This window comes from Falco punctatus (assembly GCF_963210335.1).
Source record: "Falco punctatus genome assembly, chromosome: 6".
NCBI lineage: Eukaryota > Metazoa > Chordata > Aves > Falconiformes > Falconidae > Falco > Falco punctatus.
The window spans coordinates 85,428,811-85,453,127 of record NC_137585.1 but is presented as its reverse complement, the minus strand read 5'-3'; the positions used below and the strand labels follow the sequence as shown (position 1 = coordinate 85,453,127).

General features: G+C 44.0%; 2 protein-coding genes across 5 annotated transcripts in view; one reads left to right on the top strand and one right to left on the bottom strand.

Annotated features, from left to right (window-relative positions):
- The window catches only part of TRABD (TraB domain containing), a 35,731-nt gene extending 19,782 nt beyond the window's left edge, over positions 1 to 15,949 (top strand). For both annotated transcript variants that reach the window (XM_080393971.1, XM_080393972.1), the window contains exons 6-10: positions 2,601 to 2,711; positions 4,123 to 4,262; positions 6,388 to 6,560; positions 8,390 to 8,501; positions 11,414 to 15,949. In XM_080393971.1, coding sequence (XP_080250097.1) covers positions 2,601 to 2,711; positions 4,123 to 4,262; positions 6,388 to 6,560; positions 8,390 to 8,501; positions 11,414 to 11,591 — 714 coding nt within the window. In that variant the 3' untranslated portion in view covers positions 11,592 to 15,949. The remainder of the gene's footprint in view (positions 1 to 2,600; positions 2,712 to 4,122; positions 4,263 to 6,387; positions 6,561 to 8,389; positions 8,502 to 11,413) is intronic.
- Positions 15,950 to 17,058: 1,109 nt separating this feature from the next.
- LOC308066529 (uncharacterized protein) lies at positions 17,059 to 24,120 on the bottom strand. 3 transcript variants are annotated; one of them, XM_080393958.1, is made up of 2 exons: positions 20,657 to 24,120; positions 17,059 to 20,267 (listed from the first exon to the last, which is right to left on the bottom strand). In XM_080393958.1, exon 1 carries the CDS (start codon positions 23,966 to 23,968, stop codon positions 22,541 to 22,543), a length of 1,428 nt encoding a protein of 475 aa, XP_080250084.1. In that variant the 5' UTR covers positions 23,969 to 24,120; the 3' UTR covers positions 17,059 to 20,267; positions 20,657 to 22,540. The 3 variants fall into 3 exon arrangements, with proteins under 3 accessions (XP_080250084.1, XP_080250083.1, XP_080250085.1); XM_080393957.1 differs by having other exon boundaries at positions 17,783 to 18,167; positions 18,853 to 24,120; XM_080393959.1 differs by having other exon boundaries at positions 17,783 to 18,167; positions 18,903 to 24,120.
- Between the last annotated feature and the right edge of the window lie 197 nt (positions 24,121 to 24,317).

Below are 24,317 nucleotides of genomic sequence, written 5' to 3'. Positions count from 1 at the left end.
CCTTGCAATTGTTTGCAGAGACCTGTTTACTTTCCATTAAGCAAAGCAACACAGTGCAGACTGATACCTGGCTCAAACACGGATTACCTGAAGATGCACAGCAACAACTGGCTTAAACCAAACTAGTAACAATAGTTTTGTTTAGCTTCTCCCCCAGCTTCCTGTTTCTGCTGTCCCTTCTGTGTCCATACCATGGCCCCGTGCTAGTCTGAGCAGGGCTTGCTTTTTAGCTGCATCGTGTCCCTACGCAGATGTATGATTGCTAGTCCTGCCACAGGAAAAGTTGACAAACATTGTTACGGGGCAGAAGAGAAGGTGGGTTGGTGGCAGCGAAATCTTAGCTCAACCTCATGTTTTTCACCTACCTCTTTAGGCTGAAGTTACCTGTGCAGGAATATTGTGTAATGTTGGGGTTTTTAACGTTTCTGAGAGTGAAAAAGCTCTTGTTTTGCACTGCGTAATACAGCCTTTCATGTTTTGGTTACCTACAGGATTGTCCTGTCAAATAAAATGGATATAATGTGAATTGGTAGGTGATCCCTATGGACAGGAACAGCCTGCTGTCAGTTGCTGCCTTCACCTGTGCTTTAAAGTCTAACCTCCAGTGTGCTTGGAGCAGTAGTAAAACCAGTTCCAGGCTCCAGCTGGGCAAGGCTGTGTTTGCACAGGGTTGTGTCCGTGGGAATTAGGGGTTTTAAAAGAAGAAATCCAGAGGACTAAAATACAAATGGTTTGTTTCTGCCTGCAGTTCAGCAGTTAGTGCTGGATCTGTATACCGTTGGAGAGTAGCCCCCAGGCTGCCTCCTTAGGCTGTGTTCTGACTGCTGTTGAATGTTGGGCTGATAAAATTAGTATTTTGCTTTCTCCTGTGTGCTAATAGCTCTGCATCCCTCTGCCTGTGCAGTTAAGTTTCTTTCTACTTGTGCATTGCTTTGTGTTTATGGCTGTTGCATCTAACCTGTGAAACTATTGCCAGCCACTCGGGATTTAATGTTCTTTTGTGGTCAGCTTTCCTTTATCTAACATTGAATAATCTGGTACTGATAATAAAACTCGTATTGTTTTGCTCCCATCGTTTTATGTACATTTTGCTCTTTATCCCCTGACAGTATTTGGCTGGCCAGTTGTTGCTGGTTGCTGCTACGTATGGCTGCGGGCCACCTTTGATCTCCTTGATGCTGAGCAAACAGAGCAGGCACGGAGTTTCGTGCAGGTTAAGAGCACAGATGACTCGGGCACACTTGAAAGATGCATCCCTCTCTTAGCCAGCAGGATGAATCTTTCTATCACAGTGTAGAAATGCAACTTCAGACACATCAGTCCTGAAGGGGAGATCAGCCAGCAGATAACCTCAGGCAGCATTATCCTAGTTTTCTTTTCTTTATGGGCATCCTTTCTGAACTTCTGGAAAGCCTCGTCCCCCAGGCTTTTGAACTGATTCCCAAGGATGCTGAATTTTCTTTCTCTCGCAGCCCTCTTTCTTCCTCATCTCCCTCCAGGAGCCCAGCCCCCTGTCTTTCTGCCATGCTTGCTAGTTTGTAGCATGGTAAAGCAGATAATCAGCTGGCTTTGAAAATAGTGCCTCTCTTTTGTCAGCTCTGGGCCTCAGTGACTCTTCAGTCCACTTAACTGCAGAAACGGTCTGCAGCCCTTGGAGAGGTCACACAAGCGTCAGATCTGGCACAGGATGGGTCACTTGAGCATGACCCTGGGAGCAAGGAATGGAGGCCAGGACCTGTGGTAACTTCAGTCCGTTGCATTAACTCAAGCTATGCTGTGTCACCTCATCTTCATCCTTTTTGTAAAAGGATAGGGAAGGAAAAATTTTTACAAGTAATATAGAGGAGATTTTTTTTTTTTTCTTCTTAAAAAATCTTGATTTTAGGTTTCTGTTCAAAAAATAATAGGCTGTGTGAGGAAGGGCATTCCATCTGCTTGTGGGAGTGAGCCATACTCAGGACTGAGGTCTTTTCTGAGGTCTTAGGTGCTGAAGTCACGCCCTGCAATTTCTTGCACAGCACTAGATTCTCTGTGGTATTTTTCTGCATCTGTTAACCTAACCAGTCCTCAGCTTAGTGTTTCCCAGGATCGTGGAAGTGTGGATGATTATACCGCTAGCCGTTTCCCTTTCAGTATCTCTGTAACGTGGTGTTGATCGTACATTCAATGCAATATATTCTTGTGGTGCCTTATTTTCTTGTAACCGGATAGGCCAAGAAAAATCAAATGCACAATATGAGCTGTTTCGCCATTCGGCTATTCAGACACTCTTCAAGCTTCAAGGTGAAGTAAATACAGACTGAAGTGAGTCTGGCTGCCCGCCGTTCTTTTCTTACCTCTGCCATACATTTTTGTTCAAAGGGAGAATACTTTGGCCGCACACTGAAGTGAAAAGCTACTTCACAACTGATAGAAACTGAAATAAAAGATCTATATTGATCAGCGAATTGGCTCCATAAAGTAGCTTCAGTGCTGCTTCTTCACTAAGATAATTAATGTTTTTTTCATGAATGTGAACAGTGCATTCTTCTTAGAAATCCACACAGTTTGTTGATGTTTTGAGTTGTTTTTTTTTAATGTTTTTCTCCCTCTTCCACCAGAATGGAGTCATGTCTGGATTGATGCAAATGCTGCTTCTGAAGGTTTCTGCTCACATCACAGAACAGCTGGGAATGGCCCCAGGAGGAGAATTCAGGGAGGCTTTCAAAGAGGTGTGAACTTGAAATCATTTTTCTGAGGTCAAATTACTGGCCTTCTGCTTCTAGAGTCAAATTAAATAAAACTGTTTGCTAGTGACTAGAAGAGAGCACTCTGGCCATACTTGTGCTGAAGCCTGTGAAGTAGTAAGAATAACCTTCAGCTTCAAAGTACAGAGGTTTGTAGCCCTAAGTGGCATGTAAGCAATTCCAAAAAGGCTTCAAATTATAAGGGTTTCTCCTGATGGTATTTCTGATGGCATATGTTTTCATTCCATTAATAATTTATTTATCTTGTTCCTGTTAAATAATTGGGTTGGTTTGAATTCTGGATGTGGATCCTGGTCCCACTGTTAGCGGTTTCAGGCTGTGGAAACCAACTGCAAAGCATTAGTAAGATCTAACACATTCATCTAGAAGGATTGGTTGGGGAAGTGAAATATCTGGTTGGTTTGTAAGTCATATCTGGTCTTTTGACATTCCCTTTTGTACTACTGCCAGTTGTGATACTGGGAAGTAATAGCTGGACTTGTACTGTGTATCCAAACTAGTTTTTTTTTTTTTTTTTTGGTCTGGGAATACTGAGACACTATTTTCACTGTTATGTATCCACCTTGCAGAATATATCTTGCTATTTTTATGTAAATTAGGCACTAGTAAGGACATCAGAGATAACAAAACTGTTAAAGAATCTGGCATAATTTTGTGTATTTATCCTTAAGCCTTGAAACAGTTTTCTCTTTAATGTTTTTCTGAGCATTCCAGACCAGAGTGAAACACAATTTTAAGTGTTTCCCATTTTGAAAGAAAAAAAATAAATAGCTCTGTCCTGTTTTAAAGTGATTGTTTGAAATTTTTAAGCAAGTATGCATAGGAAAGAGTTTTCTAGAAATTCTGTACTGTGCTAAGATTTGTCAGTCTGAGCTACAACAAAGTCTCACTTTGCCTTATCATGTGGTATCTGGCATCGGTTCTTGTTTCATAAGCTCCTTCTTGAATGTATTTTGCCATGACAAATGGATAGGTTAGTGATCCTGACAAAACCTAGGTAAAAGCAAAATGACCACAGTTGTTTCACCTTAGACTTTATTGAGACCCACATAGATACTGAGCGCCCCATCTCTTCACCTTAGGTAATCTTAAGCAGAAGCTTTCTGTTTAGGTAAAAGTAGCCTGAAGAGCGTGGCATTACAACTTAATTTTTTTACTGTAATACTTACTGCATCTTGTAGCTGATGTATTCCTTTATGAAGCAGTATTTTGGAAATTGTATTTACTGCCAAGCCAAAATATTTTTTGATATATGTCAGTATGTTGTGATGTATGACACTACTTGCTCTTTTGTAAGATACCTTGTATAACAGTAAAAAAAAAATGTTCTCTTAATAAGGATGAAATGTTGACTAGTGATTTCTATCTTCTTCAGGCCAGTAAAGTACCTTTCTGTAAATTCCATCTTGGAGACCGGCCCATCCCTGTTACGTTTAAGAGAGCAATTGCTGCGCTTTCTTTCTGGCAAAAAGTCAAGCTTGCCTGGGGCCTTTGCTTCTTATCTGACCCAATCAGGTATGAATAAGCATCCCATGCCTTATCAGAGTGAATTGTTCAGTTCTTCAGTGTGACTTTAGTACTAGCTGGAAGTCCTTGGTACCCAGCCTGATGCAGTGAAACTTGAAGTTAGTGAGATGGATAAATACGCAAACTACCCTGCAATAATCCATATTTTTTAAAAGAAAGCTGGCTTTCTCATCTTGCTCCAGTTCTTTTTTTAATTACCTTTTGAATCATTACTTCCAGATGAAGCAAAAGATTTGGTGCTGGAGAATTCCTAGGGTACTTAAGAATAAACTTTTTTAAATTACTTTTTTATTTTTACGCTGAAAATAAAATATTCCCCACTACTCTGTGTGGATATCGTTAAGTAGAGGAGACTAGGGCCTCAGTATACTAATTCATTCCTCCTTAGGATTTCCAGAGGACTTGGGCCTGCTGTGCTAATTCACATCTGGATCAGGGCAGCTCGAGAACTGAATCTGCTGTCTGAGCAGATTTTTGGAACAGGAAAAAATGTTTATAAAGTCTGTGGACAACATGTAGACTCTTAATGATTATTGCCTTTATAAAGGCATGTTGTTCAGAAGTTTTGCCTTGGGCTAATACTTCTCAGACAGCTATTCTCTAGCTCACTGTGGCTTCCCCTGCCCTTTGGAGACATCCCTGTGCCAGGTTTACTTTCACAAGCAGGTGTGTGATAACTTGCTTGAATTGGGCGAGAACACATGCTCAGCTGTACTCCTGAATTCAGTCTGCTTCTAGACTCGTGTTCTTGGGAGGCTGGGCAGAAACGGATTCGCTGTACGTGGTCCCTGAATCTCAGTGCCTCTTTCATACCCTGTGGCCAGACCTCTGCACAGCTCATGGAGTGATCTATGGTGGTTTTTACAAGGTTTTGAAATTGGGTCAGGTTTCAAACTGTAGTTTTGTCAATCAAACTTCCTGTTTTCAAGTCTTAGCATTTACTTAATTGTTATTTCTTGTATAAATACTTGCTGTTACATTAATTTGTAAAATGAGTTTGACCTTCTTTCAAGCCATTAACTGCAGTTTATGCACAAAGTAAGTTTTCTTACTTGCTATTCTAATACCAGCATAAAAATATTTGCAGGCTTTGGGGGGGGGCAGTTGTTCAATTGACTAATCTGCTATATTGATTTTTAAAAATAATACGTGGTAGAGGTTGAAAAGGATTTATAATTGGGAAGTTGGGGGCTGGGGGAAGGGTATTGTGCACCCAGCCATCACATGAGATTCTGTGGAAAATGGAGTAATAATTCAACATCAAATTCTTGTCAGTCTGATGTTTCTATGATCTGTTGAAAGCTAGCAATACATTTCTCCTTTTCGTTGCTCTGTTAACATTTGTAGTGTCCTTTTGATCTTAGAAACTAAAGAAAGCATGTTTGGCATCATTCTCCAGTAGACAGTGATGCAAAACCAGATGGTTCTGTTGCCACAAACTGACTGTTCCACAGTTGTGGGTGTAAACAGAAGGTTAGCGGCACCTGTGAAAAATACAAAAGCTCATGACATTTACTCCTGCGGTTTTTATTTGTTTACTTCCTATTCATTTCCTATTCTTCTGCTCAGGGAATTGATTTATAATTTTGACTTCCCAGCTGAAAACCTGTGGTTGACACTGGGAACCTGCAGAATTCTTCCCATCCCCTCAGACTGTGCCTTATGATGGGCTTTTTTTTTGTTCCTTAAGCAGAGCCTCTGTGTGCTCAGAGATCAGCTCTGCTTCCTCGGGAGTGCCCCGTGTTGGTTCTTCTAAGCTTATTCATACACACTGAAAGTGGGGCACCATAACTATTTCCTTTGAAGCCCTAGTGCTTTTGCTCAGTTTGAGTTGTCAGCTTTTAAACTGGGAAGGGTAAAAATCCAGTTGAACTGCCTAAGGCAAGTGACCTCTCTTCTTCCCCTCACGGTAGAGGCGCATTGTTAGGTATCCAGTTTTACAGGTTTACAGAGGTGGTTTTGCTTTTGGAGAGGAGGACTAGGGGAAGAGAAATGCAGAGCATGGGTTTAGGTGAATAACGTGTGTAATACCCAATTGTTTTTATTCGTTGGTTTGCCTGTGTTGGGCTTTAAAAGCATAACACATACTGAGAAAACTTAACCTTTCTTTCAGTAAAGATGATGTGGAGAAGTGCAAACAGAAGGATTTACTGGAGCAGATGATGGCAGAAATGATTGGAGAATTCCCTGATCTTCATCGAACGATTGTCTCTGAACGAGATATTTACTTGACCTACATGCTGAAGCAAGCAGCAAAGCAGATAGAACTACCTCGAGCTTCAGAAGGTGATTGTTTTAAAGCAGATACCATAACCAGCAAGGTGGTATTTGTGTATTAGTCCAAAGTTCGGTTCTCAGGAAATCTGGCATGTTCTGTTCATGTGTGCCACATGTCACCTAAGTTTACAGTGCTTAAAAACCTAAAAAGGGCTATTACTTTTATGTTGCAACCACCTAGAGCGGTAGACTCCCAAGTTATGATTCCTTTCTCATTGTGCTATTTAAAACTGGAAAATACTAATTAGCCTGACAACTTTTTCAAGAGGCAGGCATCTGATATTACAGCACAGCATGGGGCAGTCTAGGCTTTTGTTGTCTTATCTCACTTCCACTCTGTTACCTCACCAAATCCGTTGCCATCACTAGCTGCTCAGGAACATGTTTCTTGCTAAGTTAATTACCTCTAATTTTAGTGTTCTTCATAGTTTGCTTATTATAAATCGGGCTGCTGGAAGCCCTGGTGATGTGGCAATGATAATGGAACGTGTGACGCTGCATATTTCAGCAAGGTATAGGCATACAGCATAATTGCGTTTCTCTAGCCCTTGGAAGTATTTTTCTGCCATATGTGATCTGCGTGCCCTTCCTATATATAAGCATACTGAGGTATGGTTTACATCTTGTTTAATATCTTAAGAAGATACTGGTTGTAATCACTTCGTTGCAGACCTCTGGCACTGTCTTTGGAAAAAATAGCAAGAGGATTACACTTGTGTTCTCGCATCTCACTTGCTTAATGTGCCTCAATGCTGCCTTCATAGAGCTTGTCCAAACACAGTTATTTCCTGTTAGCTCAGTCGATCAGGCTGAAAGAGGTACAGATGCATTCAGATACTTGCTCCAAACAGCATCTGGAAAATGTGTAATTTTTCAAAGAACTTCTTGAAAACGTGTGTAATAGTTCTAGTGTTTTCATTTTTCATTTTATTTTGAGGGGGGCTACTTTTCAGGGTTTTTTTCATTTCTATTTTTTACTTTTTCCTGGAAAAACCAAGGGTGGGTATTTAAAGCAAGACAGTAAAACTTACTCACATTTTATATTTATGTATAATATTCCCCATAGGAAAGCAGCCTGATTGCTATTACTTAAATTTTTTTCTGTGAGTTATTTTTATTGTGGTGTGGACCATTTTTTCATTGGGGGAGAGGTAATCCCAAAACTTTCAGGAACATTTTAACTTCCACTGGGTGTTGTAGAATTTGGATGGTAGGTAGGAGGTGAGGTGAGAGCTGGCATGTGTTGCAGTGGTCTTAATGGTGACTGGCCAGCTGCTGCACATGAATGGTGTGGGATTTGCTTTTACTTGCTGAGGCCCGGTCTGTAGCAGTAAATTTAACAGGGGCAGGTGTGGTCTCAAGTGCTGTTCTCCAGTTTTTCATTTTGCTTGTTAGCTCAGGTCTTGTGTGCCAGCTGCTGCTGTCCAAAGTGGTGGAGAATGCTCTCTGTTCAGGAGACAGCAAAACCAGGGCTGTTCCTGATAAGCAGTACGGAGGCATGACTCACACAGAGAAGGAAAAAAATTAATTTAGCTTGCATCTGCTGAGCCTCTCACCCAGAGCATGGAGTATGAGCCGTGGCCAGGCCTATTTACTGAAACAAACAATCCAGAAACGGTGCTGGCTTTTTTTGGGTTTTTTTTCAGACTTGCAGTGTAAGAGGCAGTAGGTGACATGAGTATTAATTTTTAGTACATAGCAAAGTTTTATTATCTAGTAGTAAGAGTCCCTGCCTCTTGGAAAATTCAGTTTTATAATCTCACACATTACCTATTTTATTTATAGCCTGAAATTAATTCTTATACTGATGTGTTCCTTTCTCTCCATCTCTTTCTCAGCTGAACCTAGAAAATACATCCCAGCTGTTGTAGTTGGTGTTGTTGGGATGGGCCATGTACCTGGAATTGAAAAGAACTGGAACTCTGACTTAAACATCCAGGAAATAATGAGGTAACAGTTATCCTTTCCTATGCATTGACATAATGGTTTCTCTTGCTAAAAGACACCAGTAATTGGTTGGTTTGGGGTTTTTTTCGTTGTTTGTCACAGCTTGAGGAAACATCACTGCTGTCATCCCTGCCCTGTCAGCTCACTGACTTGCTGTGCTGTGCTGTGCTTGCAATTTGTGCTTACAGCAAAGGAAAAGAAAATATCAAAGGAAAAAATAAATAGTTCAATATCAAGGGAAGTAGACATGAGAAGATGCCCTTGTCTAGAAAGAAAATTCATTGATCCACATTTGAGGCTTTTAAAATGAGAATTCAAATGAGGGCTGTAGAAGATGGTGAAAACAAAAGCAGGGTTCCAGTCTAGCTTAGGTAAATATAAACTGCTGGATTCAAAGATTTTGTTGCGTCAGGACAGTGCTGGCTTTGGCAAGCTTAGTATCACAGTTGCTCATAGCCTGTTTTTAACTGTATATATAAGCAGGAACATTTTTGAATGTATATACCTGAATATAGGCTGATGTAAGCCACCTATCTGGTGAAGTCTCGCTCCAAAGTACCTATTAAAATCGATGCGCTATGTGAAAGAAGGAATTGAACCAAAATGTTCAGACTATGTGTAACCTATAAAGCCAGAAAGGTCAGGACTTCAGAAATGTAGGAGGGGTTCTGGTAGTACTGGTTCTACAGTGGTTTAGGATAATAGAGCCTTTCAACTATTGGCAGTGTAGTTCACTGTGTTTGTGTAAGCACCTCACCCATCTGTTCAGAGGCTCTGAAAAACAGAAAAGACTGTGACCCACCTAAGTGGTGTATTTAGGCATCTAAAATATGATTTAGAGAGACTTTTGGTGTCTGGATCCGGGAATGCAATGTAGAGAAGCCCTGCCTAGCCATTTGTAAGTCTTTTTCAAGGCTAAGCCTCTCCTAGATTCAACTCTAGTCACAAACTAGATGTCCATATTCCTCTGCACCCTCGCAAATAACATGTAAAATGAGGTTGCCCAAATCCATATAATTGTGTGGTTAATGTTGGTTGCATTATGGACATCACAGAACTGAATAGCCCAAAGCCTGATTGTGTGCCTTCAAGTTTACATGAAGGGTCTTTTTCATAAAAGTTCAGGCTGTCTTGATTGCCTTTACTGTGCTAGTGCCGGAACTAAGTGGAAGAGTTACCTTTCATAAGAGTTATCTTTCGTAAGACATTAATATTGCATTAACTTGACTTTCTAAAATAGTATGAAGCAAATTACATTCGTAAGATTAACTATATCTCAGACTCATTTCTCTTTAAACTTTTCTACACATCCTGCTGTTGCACTGCAGTTGTGGAGCAGATACGTGGGGTTTTGTGTGTTAGTGGTTGCTGCCTCTCAAGTGAAAAGTTTTTAAGACTTCTACAGGTATTTAGTTAGGTTTTACAAGTTGCAAAGTGATCTTGGAAATTGTCTGGATAGAAACATACGTTTTTCAGACGTTCAGGTTTTATGTTCGTGCATTGAGCCTGACTGAGCGGGCCTTACTGTTTGCTTCAGCTTCTTGTGAATTGATTTATTTTTTTTTTAAATTGCCCTGAGAGGCTGGAATTGCAAAAGAATAGCGTGTAAGAGGGTATAAAGGGATGCCTTTACCCCATCTTTTTTTCAGTGTGTTTGCTTTTTTAAAACACTTTCTGTATATTCCTTTAATATGCAAAATGTTACCAGTAATAACCTTGCCCTAGTTTGAGCACGTGGGTATACTCGGTTTAGTTGTACCCTAATGTCAGCACATCTGACCCGGTTTGAGTGTTTTTGCACTACTGTAGCTGATTGCTTCTGAATACCTTGGGAACGTTTTCTAGATAGAAATAAATGAGAACTTGTGGCTTCTTTGAAATGGCATGTAGAGACCTCTGCCACCTGTGAGAGAATTATCTGAGTTGCAGTGTGGGTGCAGGGCCAGCTGAGCTACTACAGAGCCTGTTAGTCAAGGTGCAGGGCTACGTGTGCACGTAGCATTATTTTGAAGGTAATACTAACTGTTTGCTTCGTACACCAAGTTAGTAAGACTGCTCGAAGGCAGGGGTGACCTGGTGTGCCTGTGCCCGTTGTCCTCTGCCCTCCTGGTTCCCGGTGGCTCTCTGCAGAGACTTCCAGATGGCTCTCTGAAGATCTTAAAGCCCAGCGATACCTGCCATACTAGAGACGGCTTCATGCCAAGTCTCTCTGATTTGTCCACGCTGTCCTCTGCAGAGCTCCGGGGGCCGAGGGCACTACAGGGGCTTGGCCGCCACACACTTAACCCTGGGAGCTGTAGCCTAGGCTGGTAAGGCTGTCTGGCATCCAGGGGTACACCTTGCTGAAACACCCCTCCGAATCTGTGCAGGGGCCAGCCTGGCTTCAGGCTTACCCCTTCTGGCCGCACAAACCTGACCGGGTCCTGACACATGTTATGGAGAATATCCGAGCTCTGTTTTCCTCCACTACCCTGAATGACAGTGAGTTGACTGTACAGCTGTTGGACTTAAGCTGTGTCCTGTGTTTCTTCTGACTTCTGTCTTTGTGCAGAGATAGGCATAGTAATATTAGAAACAGTTTGACAAACAGTATTAACTGCCAGTGTTCTTCAGGAAGTCTTGATGATGTTTAGTTATTTTGATGGAGTGATGAGCAAGTTAAGGTCCACAGCTGTTAAGAGTGGCATTGTACATAGGTGGAGAAGGCTTTATTATTATTTTTGTGGTTGTTACTTAATTTAGATGTAGCCCTTGAACATAAAAAAGAATGTGTTGCTCATTCATGACACGTCTGTTACCTGAAAGTTCCCTGCACTGTAAGGGGGAAAGGGAGAAAAGATCCTCATTTTGATTGGAAAATATCTGTTGTTTCAGCTCTGTGGATATTAACATTGTTTCATATTTTTTTGCTTCAGCGTGCCTCCTCCATCAGCTTCAAGTAAGATTTTCAAATTTGTCATAAAAGCAACGGTTTTTGGACTGATGGGATATGGCTGCTACCGAATAGGTCAAAGGACAGTTCAGTTTATTCTCTCGATGCCAGCAGCACAGAGCTATCTTCAGAAGCTGACAGAAATAAGGTCTCAGCATTGAACATCAAGTGGAGGCACTATGTGAACAAGGTGGCTGAAAAAGGGTGACGGAGGCAACAAATGTGAACTGGACTGAAAGAAGAGTGAGATGAGGATTCTAGTCTGAGATGATTGATGCTGAGCAATGCTGAATTGCTGTATAATAAAAATTTGATACTAAAGTTACACCAGCTATGATCTAATGAATAGATTTGATTCCTGGTAAGCGTGTTGCATGAAACCACATGATTCCAGATTGAGGTAAAAGAAATATGTCCACAAGTGTATATATATTATATATATGCATACTGTATATATAATATATATTACTGATGATGTAGTACAGACAGCTTGAAGAGTGTATGTTCATGACTTCTTTTCCAGAGGAACAGAAGAACACAAAGTAACCTAATTGGCTGCCTCTGCTCCGAAGTTCAGGGACACTTGTCTTGAATGATTCTTTGTGGTTTTTTTCCTTGGGTATAATGATACCTAGTGGTCGTTTCTGGTGCCAGACACTTTTACACATAATTTAAAGGACATCTTCTCAATGTGTGTTTTATACTCAAAACATCTAGGCTTTTTTTAAACTTAAGAGCTTTCCAGAAATTTCAGAATTGTACAGGCTGTCATACATACACTGCTCAAATTTTTTACAAGCCTTACTGAAGAACAGGAACGTTGCCTTTAGAATGCATCCCTTGTTACCACCACCAGTTGAATTGTCTTTCTCCTGCATAGAGAAGGTATAGCCACGCCATCAGAATGCGATGTGATTTGTGTCAGATGTTTACAGGACACTCTGTTCCTTTAGATTAGCTTATTTAAACTGTATTATTTAGCCAAATCCTGCTGGATTCAGTATTGTAAATTTAAGAGACTAGAACTACTGTACAACTGACTTTTGTTTCTCGGACCTTTCATTATTGGGACAAGAAGTCTGGAATTGATAGTACCTGCCCCTCATTTTTGATACATGAAAATATTTTATTTATCAATGTAATTTCTGAGTGGATGAATATTTTAATGTATTTAATAGAAAAGCAATGTTCAATTTAGTTTTTCAAACTAGCTGTAGCATTTTATTTGGATTACCTGCTATTTATACCTGGAATTGTGGGTACTTCAGACTGCTGTGATTTTCTTTCTTAATTATCCAGGACAGCCATCCATCATCAATCTATTTCTTTAGTATTATTTTTTAATCTGATGTTCATATTTGATAGGAATTTTTTGGTACCATTTATATAGGATTGTCAATGATTTTAAAGTGCCCTCTGCAATCAGCTAGTCCCAGTTCAACAATACAAATAACTGTAATTGTCATATCAACGTTTTAACCTGATGTATTAGAATGGAAGAGTCCCATTTGCTCCTCAGGCTTATATGCAGTTGCTCATTGTTTGAAGTGAGGTTTGTGTCTGTATTAATTTCTTTTAAGGAACCAGTGTGTGAGGCAGGAGGAGGAAAAGGTGATGTTAGCTTTGTGTTTCTTTGGGTTTTTTCAGTTGGTTCAATAAAATCAACCAGCCGCTTTTTAGTACGGTGTATTTCCAAAACCTTGTGTTGGAAATCATCCCGTACAGTCTGTTTGCTGAAAGTATGTATATGTATCTTCTGTGCAGTGTTGTCTTTTTCAATCTTTTTAAATGAAATTAAGGGTCTGATGCTCCTCTGTGGGATTGCATTGACTTTGCTGGGAGCTGGTCTGTCCATGCAACCTCATGCTTTTCTGCCTTGCACTTTGAAAATTTTATGAGTTCCGGTGCAGCAAATCATTTAAGTGCATGTTTATCTTTAAACTTGTTAGATCTAACCCGATCCTGCAGAGCTCTTAAGACGATGCTAGGTGCTTTTCTGGATCTGGGCCTTACACTTGTGCAGGAAAAAAACCTTAGCGAATGAGAATGGCAGCAATTCACGCTTCTTGGATACAAAGTGTAAATGATAATAGAGAATACAGTGGAGGTGGATCCTTTTTATTTTCCATCTATCAGTGCTTAAGAAACCACCAGCCATCTCTAGAAAGAGAAAAAGCAGCATTTGTAAACAATTTCTAGAAGACCAGAGTGACTGCCTGAATTTTGATTCCTGATTTTTTTTAAAAAAGGTTTAATGTATTGTTTACACTTCAGCAGTCCTATTTGCATAATTCTATTACATTGTATGTACATTTTTAAAAGATGAAAGGAAAAGCTTAAGCTCATTCTTCTCCTGGCTTTACTGATGTACCAAAATACTGTTTTGTTGGTTGTTTTTTTGAGAATTCTTAGCTGGTAGAATTCAATATATTGATGTTTTGCTTTAAGTTATCTACAGATTTTTAAGGTATCTGCAGATATTTTAAAAGCTCTGTAGATCTTTGATATCTGTGCTCAGGTAATTTTACACAGAGGAAAACAAATCTAAGGTAAATTTTAGATATGAGCCTTAAACTTGGGTGGGACTAATGCTAAATGATTGTCATGGAGCATTCTTGCAGAATTAATGTTTTATGCTTTTTAGCCACAATTTATTCCAGTGTAAGTCACCCATTCATTAAATTTTTCTCTCCAGTTAATACCGTAAGTCTGTTGTTTCACTCCTTTTTACAAAGCATATTAGCAGATTCTTCAAGGAGCCTGTTTGTGGATGGAGAATTTGCAATTTATCTTCCCACTGTTGCAAACTGGCAGATCATATACATGCACTGTTTGCTCAGTGGCACTGGAAAGCCTGATGAATTTGCAGAACTAATAATCCTATAAATCCATACATGAATGCTCAATGTTGTATATTCAATGTGTTGTACTGTTTATGTAACATAATCAGTGTTTTAGGTCCATTCTTTTCTGTTCTAGTCAGTCCTTTCAGTGTTAACGGCATCCTGTAAAATTTAAATATTTGTGGAATTGTCCCAGCCCCACCTCAACCTTATGAAGCCATATTGTATTTTTTTGGTGACATGTACATCTGTTTTATGCATTTGTACATGTGATGTAAAATTGAAGTATTTTTAACAATGTGTGCCTTTACTCTAAAGTGATTTAAAGTAAACAGCAGTATGTTCTATGATAAAAAAAATAAAATATTTTAACCACCACTTCTGTTGAAGGCATTTATTTTCCTTATCAGTATTTTTACTGAGAACAAACGCTGGTTAGCTAGATCTAGTACATGATAATTTCACCATCTAACACATCTTTCTGAACAAGACGATCAGTTGGAGTAAATACCTCCCACTGAGGGGCATGTGAGTGTAATGCTGAAGTAGGGAAACTGGTTTCTCTACCTATCATATGTAATGGGTTACGAGAGGAACGGATGAGTTTCCGTGCCCTAATGAACGTGCAGGGAGACTGACTACCTAACGCCAGTACCTAAATTCAGAGTCCAGTTAGACATGATGAGTTGACACTTTTTGTTGTTGCTTTTCTTTTGTCTCTCCAGTGCTCAGTCATGCAAGGAGCTGATGGCCTTAGTCCCAGTCCAGCAAAGTGCTCAAACACTGGCCTAACAGTGAGCACAGTCACTTGTGCTTAAAGTGCTGTCCTCTGCATGGGAATTAAAGACCCTTTAAGTGGAAAAAGTGTTGAATTAGTGGCAAAAAGAGTTTATCTTTCAAATTGAGCCAGGTAAATCAGCATGACCATTACTTTTTTTTTAAAAAAAAAAGGCAAGCTAGCTATTAATAAAAAAAAACCTGTATTCGTACCAAGAGTAAGTATATCTAGCAAACTGTATTCTGTACAGATAAGGTACCAGCTGAATAGCCTGCTGATTGTACACTTGGTCAATCATTGGTCCATGCTTCTTGATTATACCTATGTGAAGCGAAGTGCAGTCCTGTCTTCCTTGATTGGGCAGAGTTCCCTTCGGTTGCGCTTGGAGCTAAGTCTGCAAAGAAGTGCTGGGCAAGCCATTTAGGTGGAAGAAAAAAAAAATATTTTAAATGTAGTCGAGTACTGTCCGTGGGACAGGCAGTTGACATGCTGCACAGTACATGAGCTATCAAGCCCTGCTCCGTCGGGCAGCCTCAGCTGGCTCCTGCACACGTGGGAGGCAGCTGCCTGCTTTCACCAGCATTGTGCACGTACTGCTGGCCCAGGTCAAGGTTATGATGTGTCTTTTCTATACCAAATACTGAATCAAAGTAAGAAAAAATATTTTTGAGGTGGATTAGTACTGCCCAGATTTCCACTGGGAGCTGTTTCTCTCTGTGTGTGTATTGTAAAACATCTAAAAGGCACTGAGAAATATATCCAGTTATCTCAAAGTGCCAGGCAGTAGTGGGAACTACACGTGGAAAAGAAACAACATGCTGTTGCTTCTGTAACTGAGATACTTATGTACATATTTTCCTGTTCCTTTCTAAAACTGAAATAAACTTTAATTTTTAGACTTGAGTGTTTTGAGACCAATTTTATTGCAAGATTTGTTTTTTTTTGTTTACGTATTTGCAGAAGGGTCGCTTTTCCAGCTCTGACTGATGGACAGACTTCAGTGTGATGCGTTCAGCTGGCTGTGGAAATGTGCGTGAAAGACATTGACTCACAGGACACAAGTAGCTCCAAAGATACAAAGTTGAAATCAGTCTGCTGACCTTTCAGGTGAAAAAAATACAGCTGCTGTGCACGTCACCCCCTCAGCAGCGGGCCTTTCACGTCCATTTGTGTGTGAAGGAGGACAGGTTCTGCAGGTCCGAGCTGAAGAGGCTGGCCCAGGGGTTGCCTAATTATCCCCCCCATGCTGTTTACCTCTGCCTTACCAACAGGTAGCAAATGAAGCTTTCTGTACTCCAGGGAGGTGACGGCAGCAAGGATGGGGCTAGCCTTAGCCTCGCTCCCAGTGGGGAGGAGGGGGGCAGCTGGGGGTGCATGTGCTTTTTCCTGCTGCAACACCTTGCCCTGGGTCCTGCCACCTGGGTCCTGCCACCTGGCTCCGCAGGTAGCTCATGCTGGGGGTGGCTGTTGTCCCAACGTGAGGAAATGCTTCTGCTTCTTTGACGGTTTATCTGTTGGTTCATTTAGTACTGTACCAGAATTCACCTCAAAAAAATCTAGTGGCCTTAGTTTGAGCGGGGCAGGGGGGGGAAAGATGCACACTACCACTTTCACATTTGCTTCTCTAAGAGAATTGGTTTTCCCTTCTGACTCAGATGGAAAATAGCATTAATAGCAATATTTTAGTGCCATCCACCGCCCGCAGGTAGTTTACCAGGTACAGCTGTTCTCAAGTGAAGGTGTCTACCAGCCCCTAAGGCTACTCTTCAAAGAAGGTACGTGTGCATACCCGAGAGGTTTGGGCTTTACTCACCAATGTGGTACTTGGTACTAACTGAAATGACAAAACGGGAGCATGCTGAATAATTACTGACTTGTAGTACACACCCGTTTATCTTTCTTCTTGTGGTTGTACTGATAGTTGAGAGGCAGATGCCTGATGAATCAGCAAGAACATATTAACATTCACTAAAAAAAAAAAAAAAAAATCATCGCTAAAAAGCACAATTATGTTACTTCTAGGGTACTTTATGGAAAATACAGAATTACGTTGCTAGGGAAAAATGTCCTTATTACACCTTAATTTTACTTTTTTGTAAGAATCATCATTTCAAAACAATTGAAATTATCATGGATCACTTCATTTGTAACATTTTGAGGACAGACTTAATTGGCCCATCATACAATACCCAGTCCCAGCACACCTTTACTCTCCTAAAAGTTAAAATTTTTGTTTGTTGTGTTGAGGGACCGCTGCTCTTCTAAGGCAGCTGGAGCCTCTGTGGGCTTCTCACTCAAAACCACATTTATCATGAATGCATCGGCAGGCTCTTGGTGCCGCTCTAACGTGAGGGAGAGCAGGAGGGCTTGTGGAACCTGCAGTAGCCTTGATGGCTCATTGCCGTTATCAGCAATTTCTGCCTGGCCGCTGCGTACGTGGATTTCTCCCTCTCCAACCATGCATAAGCAGGCCAATAACGGCATTCCAGGGCACACGGCGGTCAGGCTTGTCCTAAGCTTGCTCTCCGTGATACCCAGGCCTGTCAGAGGAAGGCTTATGGCAGGCAGCACTCCCATGGTACGAGCCACAGCCCTGCGGCTGTGCCAGGGTATGGCTCCCCTCCTCAGACCAGCTACCCAAGACAGAACTGAGGCACACTATTGCCTGGTGAACAGACTATATGGAAATGAGCAAAACAAAAAAATAATAACTTAAGTACCATACCACTGATCAAGCTACATATTTATGGAATCTATAAGTCACAGCTATGAAGTTACAAACTTATTCATTAGATTAGAGAGATTAGATCTCTGGTCCAAGATCTAACAGATCTCACACACAGCCAACCCTCAATGACAGTTTTGTAAGTCCCGAGGTGCATGTTTGTTCCCCCACGCCGTAACATACAGCCAGAGACCTGATGGAACAAGTCCAACGGGTTATCCCAGGCGACACCTTCCAGCCTCCCAGGGCTTGAGTCTGCAGGTCAGTGTTGCTACCAGCCGTCAGCATCCACACTCCTACCATCAAGCAGAGCCATCTGGTCTTCAGCAGACTTCATACCTCATCCTTCACTCTTCAGCATCAGGGCCCACTGTTTTTGCCACCTCCTCTCCTGTAACCAAACGCCTCCCAAATAAACAACCTGCCCCTGATGAATTAGTCTCCATTGGCCCCACAGCCATTTTGCTACAGCCATACCCAGCTGTGACAGTTCTGATGCCATTACACTGGCACTCGCAGCCTGACACTGTGTTACTGGCAGGGATACCCACTGCGGGCAGCCTGGCTCCCCACGACTCCCCCATAGCTGTCCCATTAGGTTTAGTTTACCTGCTGCAATACGCAACTATTCCACCTTAGCCTTGATTCCCATGCAAGCTAAGTGGTAGCAGGACCTTATCTGCCAGTTCACATACAGGAGAGCATCAGCAGAGGCATCTGTCACCCATCTGCCAGCACTGCTGGGGCCTCAGCTCTGTGGGGTTGCATGGTCCAGTGGGACCTCTTGCTCACAAGCCACCCCCTGGTCTGCCTGACCTCCTCCAAGGATGTTCAGACCACTCCAGGTGCTCATAAGCTCAACCCTTTCCAGCTGGAAGCCACCGCAACTGTTAGGCTAGCAACGCGTGCAAGATGTTCAGGTAGGCACATGAGCACATCCTTTCCTTTTGAAACAAGCAAAGCATATACAGAAAAATAAAGAACATGACTTCTATTAAAACCAGCAACAAGTACAGGATTAACTGCATTAAGTGCTGCATAGCAGTACTTTTGGAAACAAACCCACAGACACATACCAACAATGTACAGTTCACAATTTCAGTCTCTGGTTCTGACAGGTCCTTACTTGCCTGAGGTGGTCCTCAGGCTTGCAACTTGTTGTCTGCTCTCCGATTTCACGGCTCCCTTCTGTATGCTGTCATGCCAGCTGAACACCTCATCCCAGCGAGGCCTCTCAGCTCCCAGACAGACGTCCTTAGTCCCTCGATCTGGAACAAAACCCTGTTTTGAGAACAGGCAAATAAATGTACACCACTGACAGATGTAGTGCCACATCTTTGGTCTTCTCCTGGAGCCACAGAGGTCATGTTATCCTCCTGCTCTCCCGTTACAGGTGAGGTGACGCATACGCAGCCTGCACTGTTACCAAACACCACCAGCGTTCCCACACTGACTTCTCCACTGACATGTGACAATATCCTCCGGTGGTCCACAACCAACAGTACAGAACTAGTATGTACATTTCTTTTAGTTGTCCATTTGCAACAGCAGTTGGTGAAACTTCCCTTGTAATAAGGGATCTCGTTGTAATAACCATGAGAACAGAGCTAACCCATCTGAAAAAATTGTTTTAACAGCTAACAACTGAGCATGAGTACAATAGAGATATTATTGAATTTAATCGCTTCTAGTTTGTTGGTTTGTCTTTTTAATTTGGCAGTTGCTTTTACCATGTGCCATATTTGGTTATCCCAGGTAGTTATCATTGCTGTTGCATCAAACAAACAACAGTCTGAAGTTTGTTATCCATTTACCTTGTATACGATCCAAAATTGCTGCCATTTTCATAAAATGAATTGCAGAATGGCCAAGGTTAGAAGGGACCTCTTCAAGCTGTTTGGTCCAACCCCCTGCTCAAGCAGGGTCACCTAGAGCCAGCTGCCCAGGATAGTCTCCAGATAGCTTTTTAGTACCTCCAAGGTTGCAGACTTTGCAATCATAGGAGAGGCACAACCCACATACGTACAGGTCACACTCTGGATGCGTTCTGGAATAGTTCATGCCTCACACTTCAATTCCCCATTTCTTTCCCCATCTTACAGAATTAACATTGATACTGTCCTACAGGGTTTGTAGATACTTGCAGATGGTGTGATTTTAGTTTTGGATAGGCTCAGTGGCCAAAACTAAATCTGCATCATTTGAACAATTTTGAGCGTATCAGGTGATGCAACTGCATCCCCTTATTGTTACACTGCTTGCAGAGGTACCAATTGTATCCCATGCAACTTCTGTGGCTGACCCGTGTGGGGACCCAAGCTGAATATCTAATTTATTAGTTCCATCTTTTTGTCCAGTCTTCGCTCTCTTACAGGTAAAGACACTTAATTGTGGAAGCACTATTAACAAACGCTTATTACTGGGAAACCAAACAGCTGAGGTCATCCCCATCATCTCCAGGTCTTGTATTAAAATTCCTTTGACATCTTTCCTGAAAGAAATAAAGTTATTAACAGCAGTGGTAATGTTTCACATCCAAACTATTGCTCTTACACCTAGAAGCCAGCAGAACACACTGAAACAGGGCCTGCAATGCTTTAACAATATTCCTGATGCTGACTTAACACAACACTAAGCACTTTGAAGAACATAGTTTTCAGTGAGGGTCTCTGTGGTCCACACCTGTGATAGGTCCCACAGCCACATTTGATCCCAAAGAGCAATCTCACTTACACGTTAGAAACATTCTCTCCGATTTCCTGGCAGCGAGCCCCATCTACCAATGAAAACCCCCCTTCTCCGTTTCCATTTAGGTCTCTTGTTTCCCAACCAACAAGCCACAATCACGCCTAAATTTTCTCTGGGCCTTCCTCTTCGTACCTGGGATGTGCATAGGACCACATTTCCCACCAGGGGTTGATTTCCATGTTGCTTTATACTGGCATGCCAGTCCTCAGCTGTGAGACACCGGAGTGCGGCATGGGCCTGTGCTCCCTGCTCCAGGATCAAATCAGCATCGTGGGCACACAGCCGCTTACTGGCATCACCACAGAGGATGTCTGTCTGTGGGGCAGGGCCACAGACCAGCTCTTAAGGGCTGCAGCAGTACCTGGTGAGCACTTTGTTCCCATGGCCCAGCACACAGACAGAACTGCTCCAGCTTAGTCTTCTTTCTTCATCAATCAGCTTCCGTCTCTCCTTGATGGACCTATTAGCTCTTTCCATCACTCTGAAGGACTGTGCATGGTAGGAAATGTGAGTTAACTGACATACCTCTACTCATTCCAGCAACTTCTGGACTGCTGCATCTGGTAAGTGGTTTCCTTTCTCTCAATCAGTTATGACTGCAGGACATTCGCTCAATACTTCATATACACACCAAACCACGGTGTTAGCAGCGGCCTCACCCACTGCTGTTGCCTCTGTCCATCTTGCTGTTCCATCAACAGCACATAATACAAACCCTCCTTCAACCTCTTGAATGGGTCCACATAATCAATTTGTCACTTGTCCTGGTTTTGGCTGGGACAGAGTTAATTTTCTTATTGGTGGCTAGTGCAGTACCATGTTTTGCATTTGGTGTGGGAACGGTTTGGTCAGAGACTTCTTGGTTTTTCAGGCAATGCCAGAAGGCTGGAGTGGCACAGGCACTGGGAAATTGGGAGGGGACACAGCCAGGACAGCTGACCTGAACTAGCCAAAGAGGTATTCCATACCATGGGACATCATGCTCAGTATATAAACTTGTGGGGGGGGATGCCCAGGCCTGCTTATCATCGCTCAGGGACTGGCTGGGCATCAGTCAGCAAAAGGTAAGCAGTTGTGCATTACCAGTTTTCTTTTCTCCCTTCCCTTTGAATTTCATTCCTTTCCCAGTCTCAGTCCTTTTCATTATAACTGTCATTATTATTATTGTTCTTTTGGTTCTATTTTATCTCAATTGTTAAACTGTTCTCATCTCAACCCTTGAGTTTTACATTCTTTTCTGATTCTCCTCTCCACCTCCCTGGGTGAGGAGGGAGTGAGCCAACGGCTGCGCGGCACCCGGTTACCAGCTGGTGTTAAACCACACCACTGTTCAAGTGCTGCCCACTCCCAGGGGCCAAAGGCATAATCCAGTGTGGATTTACAATTCACAGAATGGTTTGGGTTGGAAGGGACCTTTAAAAATCAGCCAGGTCCAACCCCCAAGCTTACAAGGGGTTTCCACCGACCACATATTGCACATCCACAGGCTTCCACAGTAATTGTGAAAAAAGGGATTTTAAATCCCAGTCTATTCAGCCTTCATTGCACCCCTCAGCCTCCTCACAACCCTTCTGTGCTTTACTACCACATATATATATATATATATATATATATATGGGTACTAGGAGGGGAAGAAGCCTCCAGCACAATTTTCCTCTGGGCAGATCTACCTTGAACCGAGACAGGAAACTCTTTCTGAAAATGTTTCCCCTCTCCCTTTTACCAGAATTATCTACCTATCCAGTTTATCCTCCTCTCCCCACAACTGGGCTTCTACTTCTTTCCCCCTTCCTTTTTCGCCTCCCACTCCCAATATCCAGATGGATTTAGCCAGAAGTGGAGGACCCCGATTATCAAATAACATAGTCTTTGATCCCATAGCAATTAAGAAACTTCCCACCACCTCCCTTCAACAGCTGTCGTACCTCCACGCAGCCTCTCCTCCTGCACACCAGGTCAGTGCGGTGGAGGATAACTAGTGGAGGTTAATCGCACTGACAACAGGGGTTGGGGCTGCTAATTGTGAAGGTCCCCTGAGGGTGGGTGTAGCTTTTTCTTCGGGATAGGGGGAGGAGCTGAAGAATTCATCCGAGTCAGTTTTTCCCAAATCTCCTCTTGCTTCATCCCCTTTTCCTGAAGGATTTTCTTCATTTTGGCAATTAAAAGGCCTGTGGGCTGACTATCCAGCTCTCTTTCACTCACCCCCTGGCTTATCAAGTACCTCCAAATTGTCCCTCTGGGAATGTATTTCCTCCCCTTCTCCTCCGTGCCATGCTTCTCTGCCATCCCTTTCCCCCCTCCCTCGGCTCCCATCAGGGTCCCCATGTTCTCCAAGGTAGCCATGCATTCACTAAGGGGGCGGCCGATTAAAGTAGACCCCAGGCTGATGAAAAGCTCCTTCTGCGGCTCGGGAGCGCGGCAGGCCAGCACCCCCACGTCCCCCTGCTCCACGTTCACCCCAAAGACGTCAAAGTCGGGGGTCACCGGTTTCTTCCTTTGCTTCAACACCCGGAGTAAGACGTTCCCACACACGTGGGCTGATGCCTCCTGGCCATCTCTCCAGGGCTCCCCCGCCGTATTGTCTTTGAGGGGCTCGTACTCGCCCAGGTTTCTGATCACCAGCCTCAAGACCTCCCCGCCCAGCGTCTCGGCGGCCGGCAGGGCCCTGGTGATGGCCCTCACCTTGGGCCACGGCAGCCCGATGGCGGCCACCACCCGCCTGGCCGCCTCGCGTGTGAAGGGCGCGCAGTGCTCCGAGGCCCACAGCCGGCTCACCCACACGGGCCACCCCTCCTCCTGCTTCCTCCACGCCTTCTCCTTCCCGGCCACATCCTCCGCTCCGCGCCCTCTCCCCGCCTCCGCCGGCTGCGCTTCCCCGGCACCCGCGGCGCCCGCTGCCGGCGCCGCCGCGCTCCAGCCGTCCCCACCCAGCGCCTCGGGCTCCCCGTCCGCCTTGCCGAGCGCCGCCGCCTTCCCGTGATCCACGCCCTGCCCCAGCGACAGCAGCGTGCCCAGGCACTGCACCTTCCTCCTCAGCCGGGCGTTCTCGGCCGCCTCGGCCCCCAGCGCCTCCCTCAGCTGCCGCAGCTGCTCGGCCTGCCGGCTCAGCGCCAGGGCGTCCCCGCGAGCCGCCCGCAGGTCGCCCCGCAGGCCCTGGATGCAGCGCTCCTTCTCCTCCACCGCCGCCTGCAGCACCCGGGCCAGGTCGAACAGCAGCCACTGCAGGGCCGCGCACTTCTTCTCCCCCTTGGGGTGGCTGGCGGCCACGTAATTCAGCCACAGCCTCTCCGCCGCTTTCAGGGTGGGCTCCTGCCCGACCTCCTTATAGTCCCACGGGTCTCCCCCGTGCTCCAGCATGGCCTCAACCAGCAGGCCCCCCTCCTCCGGGCTCAGGGAGCTTTCCGCCTCCTCCTTCTCCTTCCCTCCTCTCGTTAGCCAGGACATGCTAACCCCGCCGGGCTAGCCCCGGGCGAGCCCACGGCCGCCGCCACCCCTCCCCCGCGGCTACCCCCTTCCGAGCCGGCGCCCGAGGCGCAGCGGAGGCGGACCGGCTGCCCGAGGCACCAGGGCGCAGGCAGGGCGCAGGCAGAGCGGCAGCACTGACCCAGCAGCGCTGCCCCCGCCGCGCTCCCTCCCCCGCGCCACCCACCCCGCAACCTGCTGGTAGCTCCTGGCGGTCTCTCCGGCCGGGTTAAGGCCGCCGTTCCGCAGGGCCGGCATTTATAGCCGCCGCCCCCGCCCCGCTCCGGTGCCCACCCCGCCGTGAGCCACCCCCTCCCGCCTGCCCCGCCTC

What these genes read in the sequence shown, in the direction of transcription:
- LOC308066529 (XM_080393958.1), bottom strand. Translation starts at nt 23,968, where the DNA reads ATGTCCTGGCTAACGAGAGGAGGGAAGGAGAAGGAGGAGGCGGAAAGC.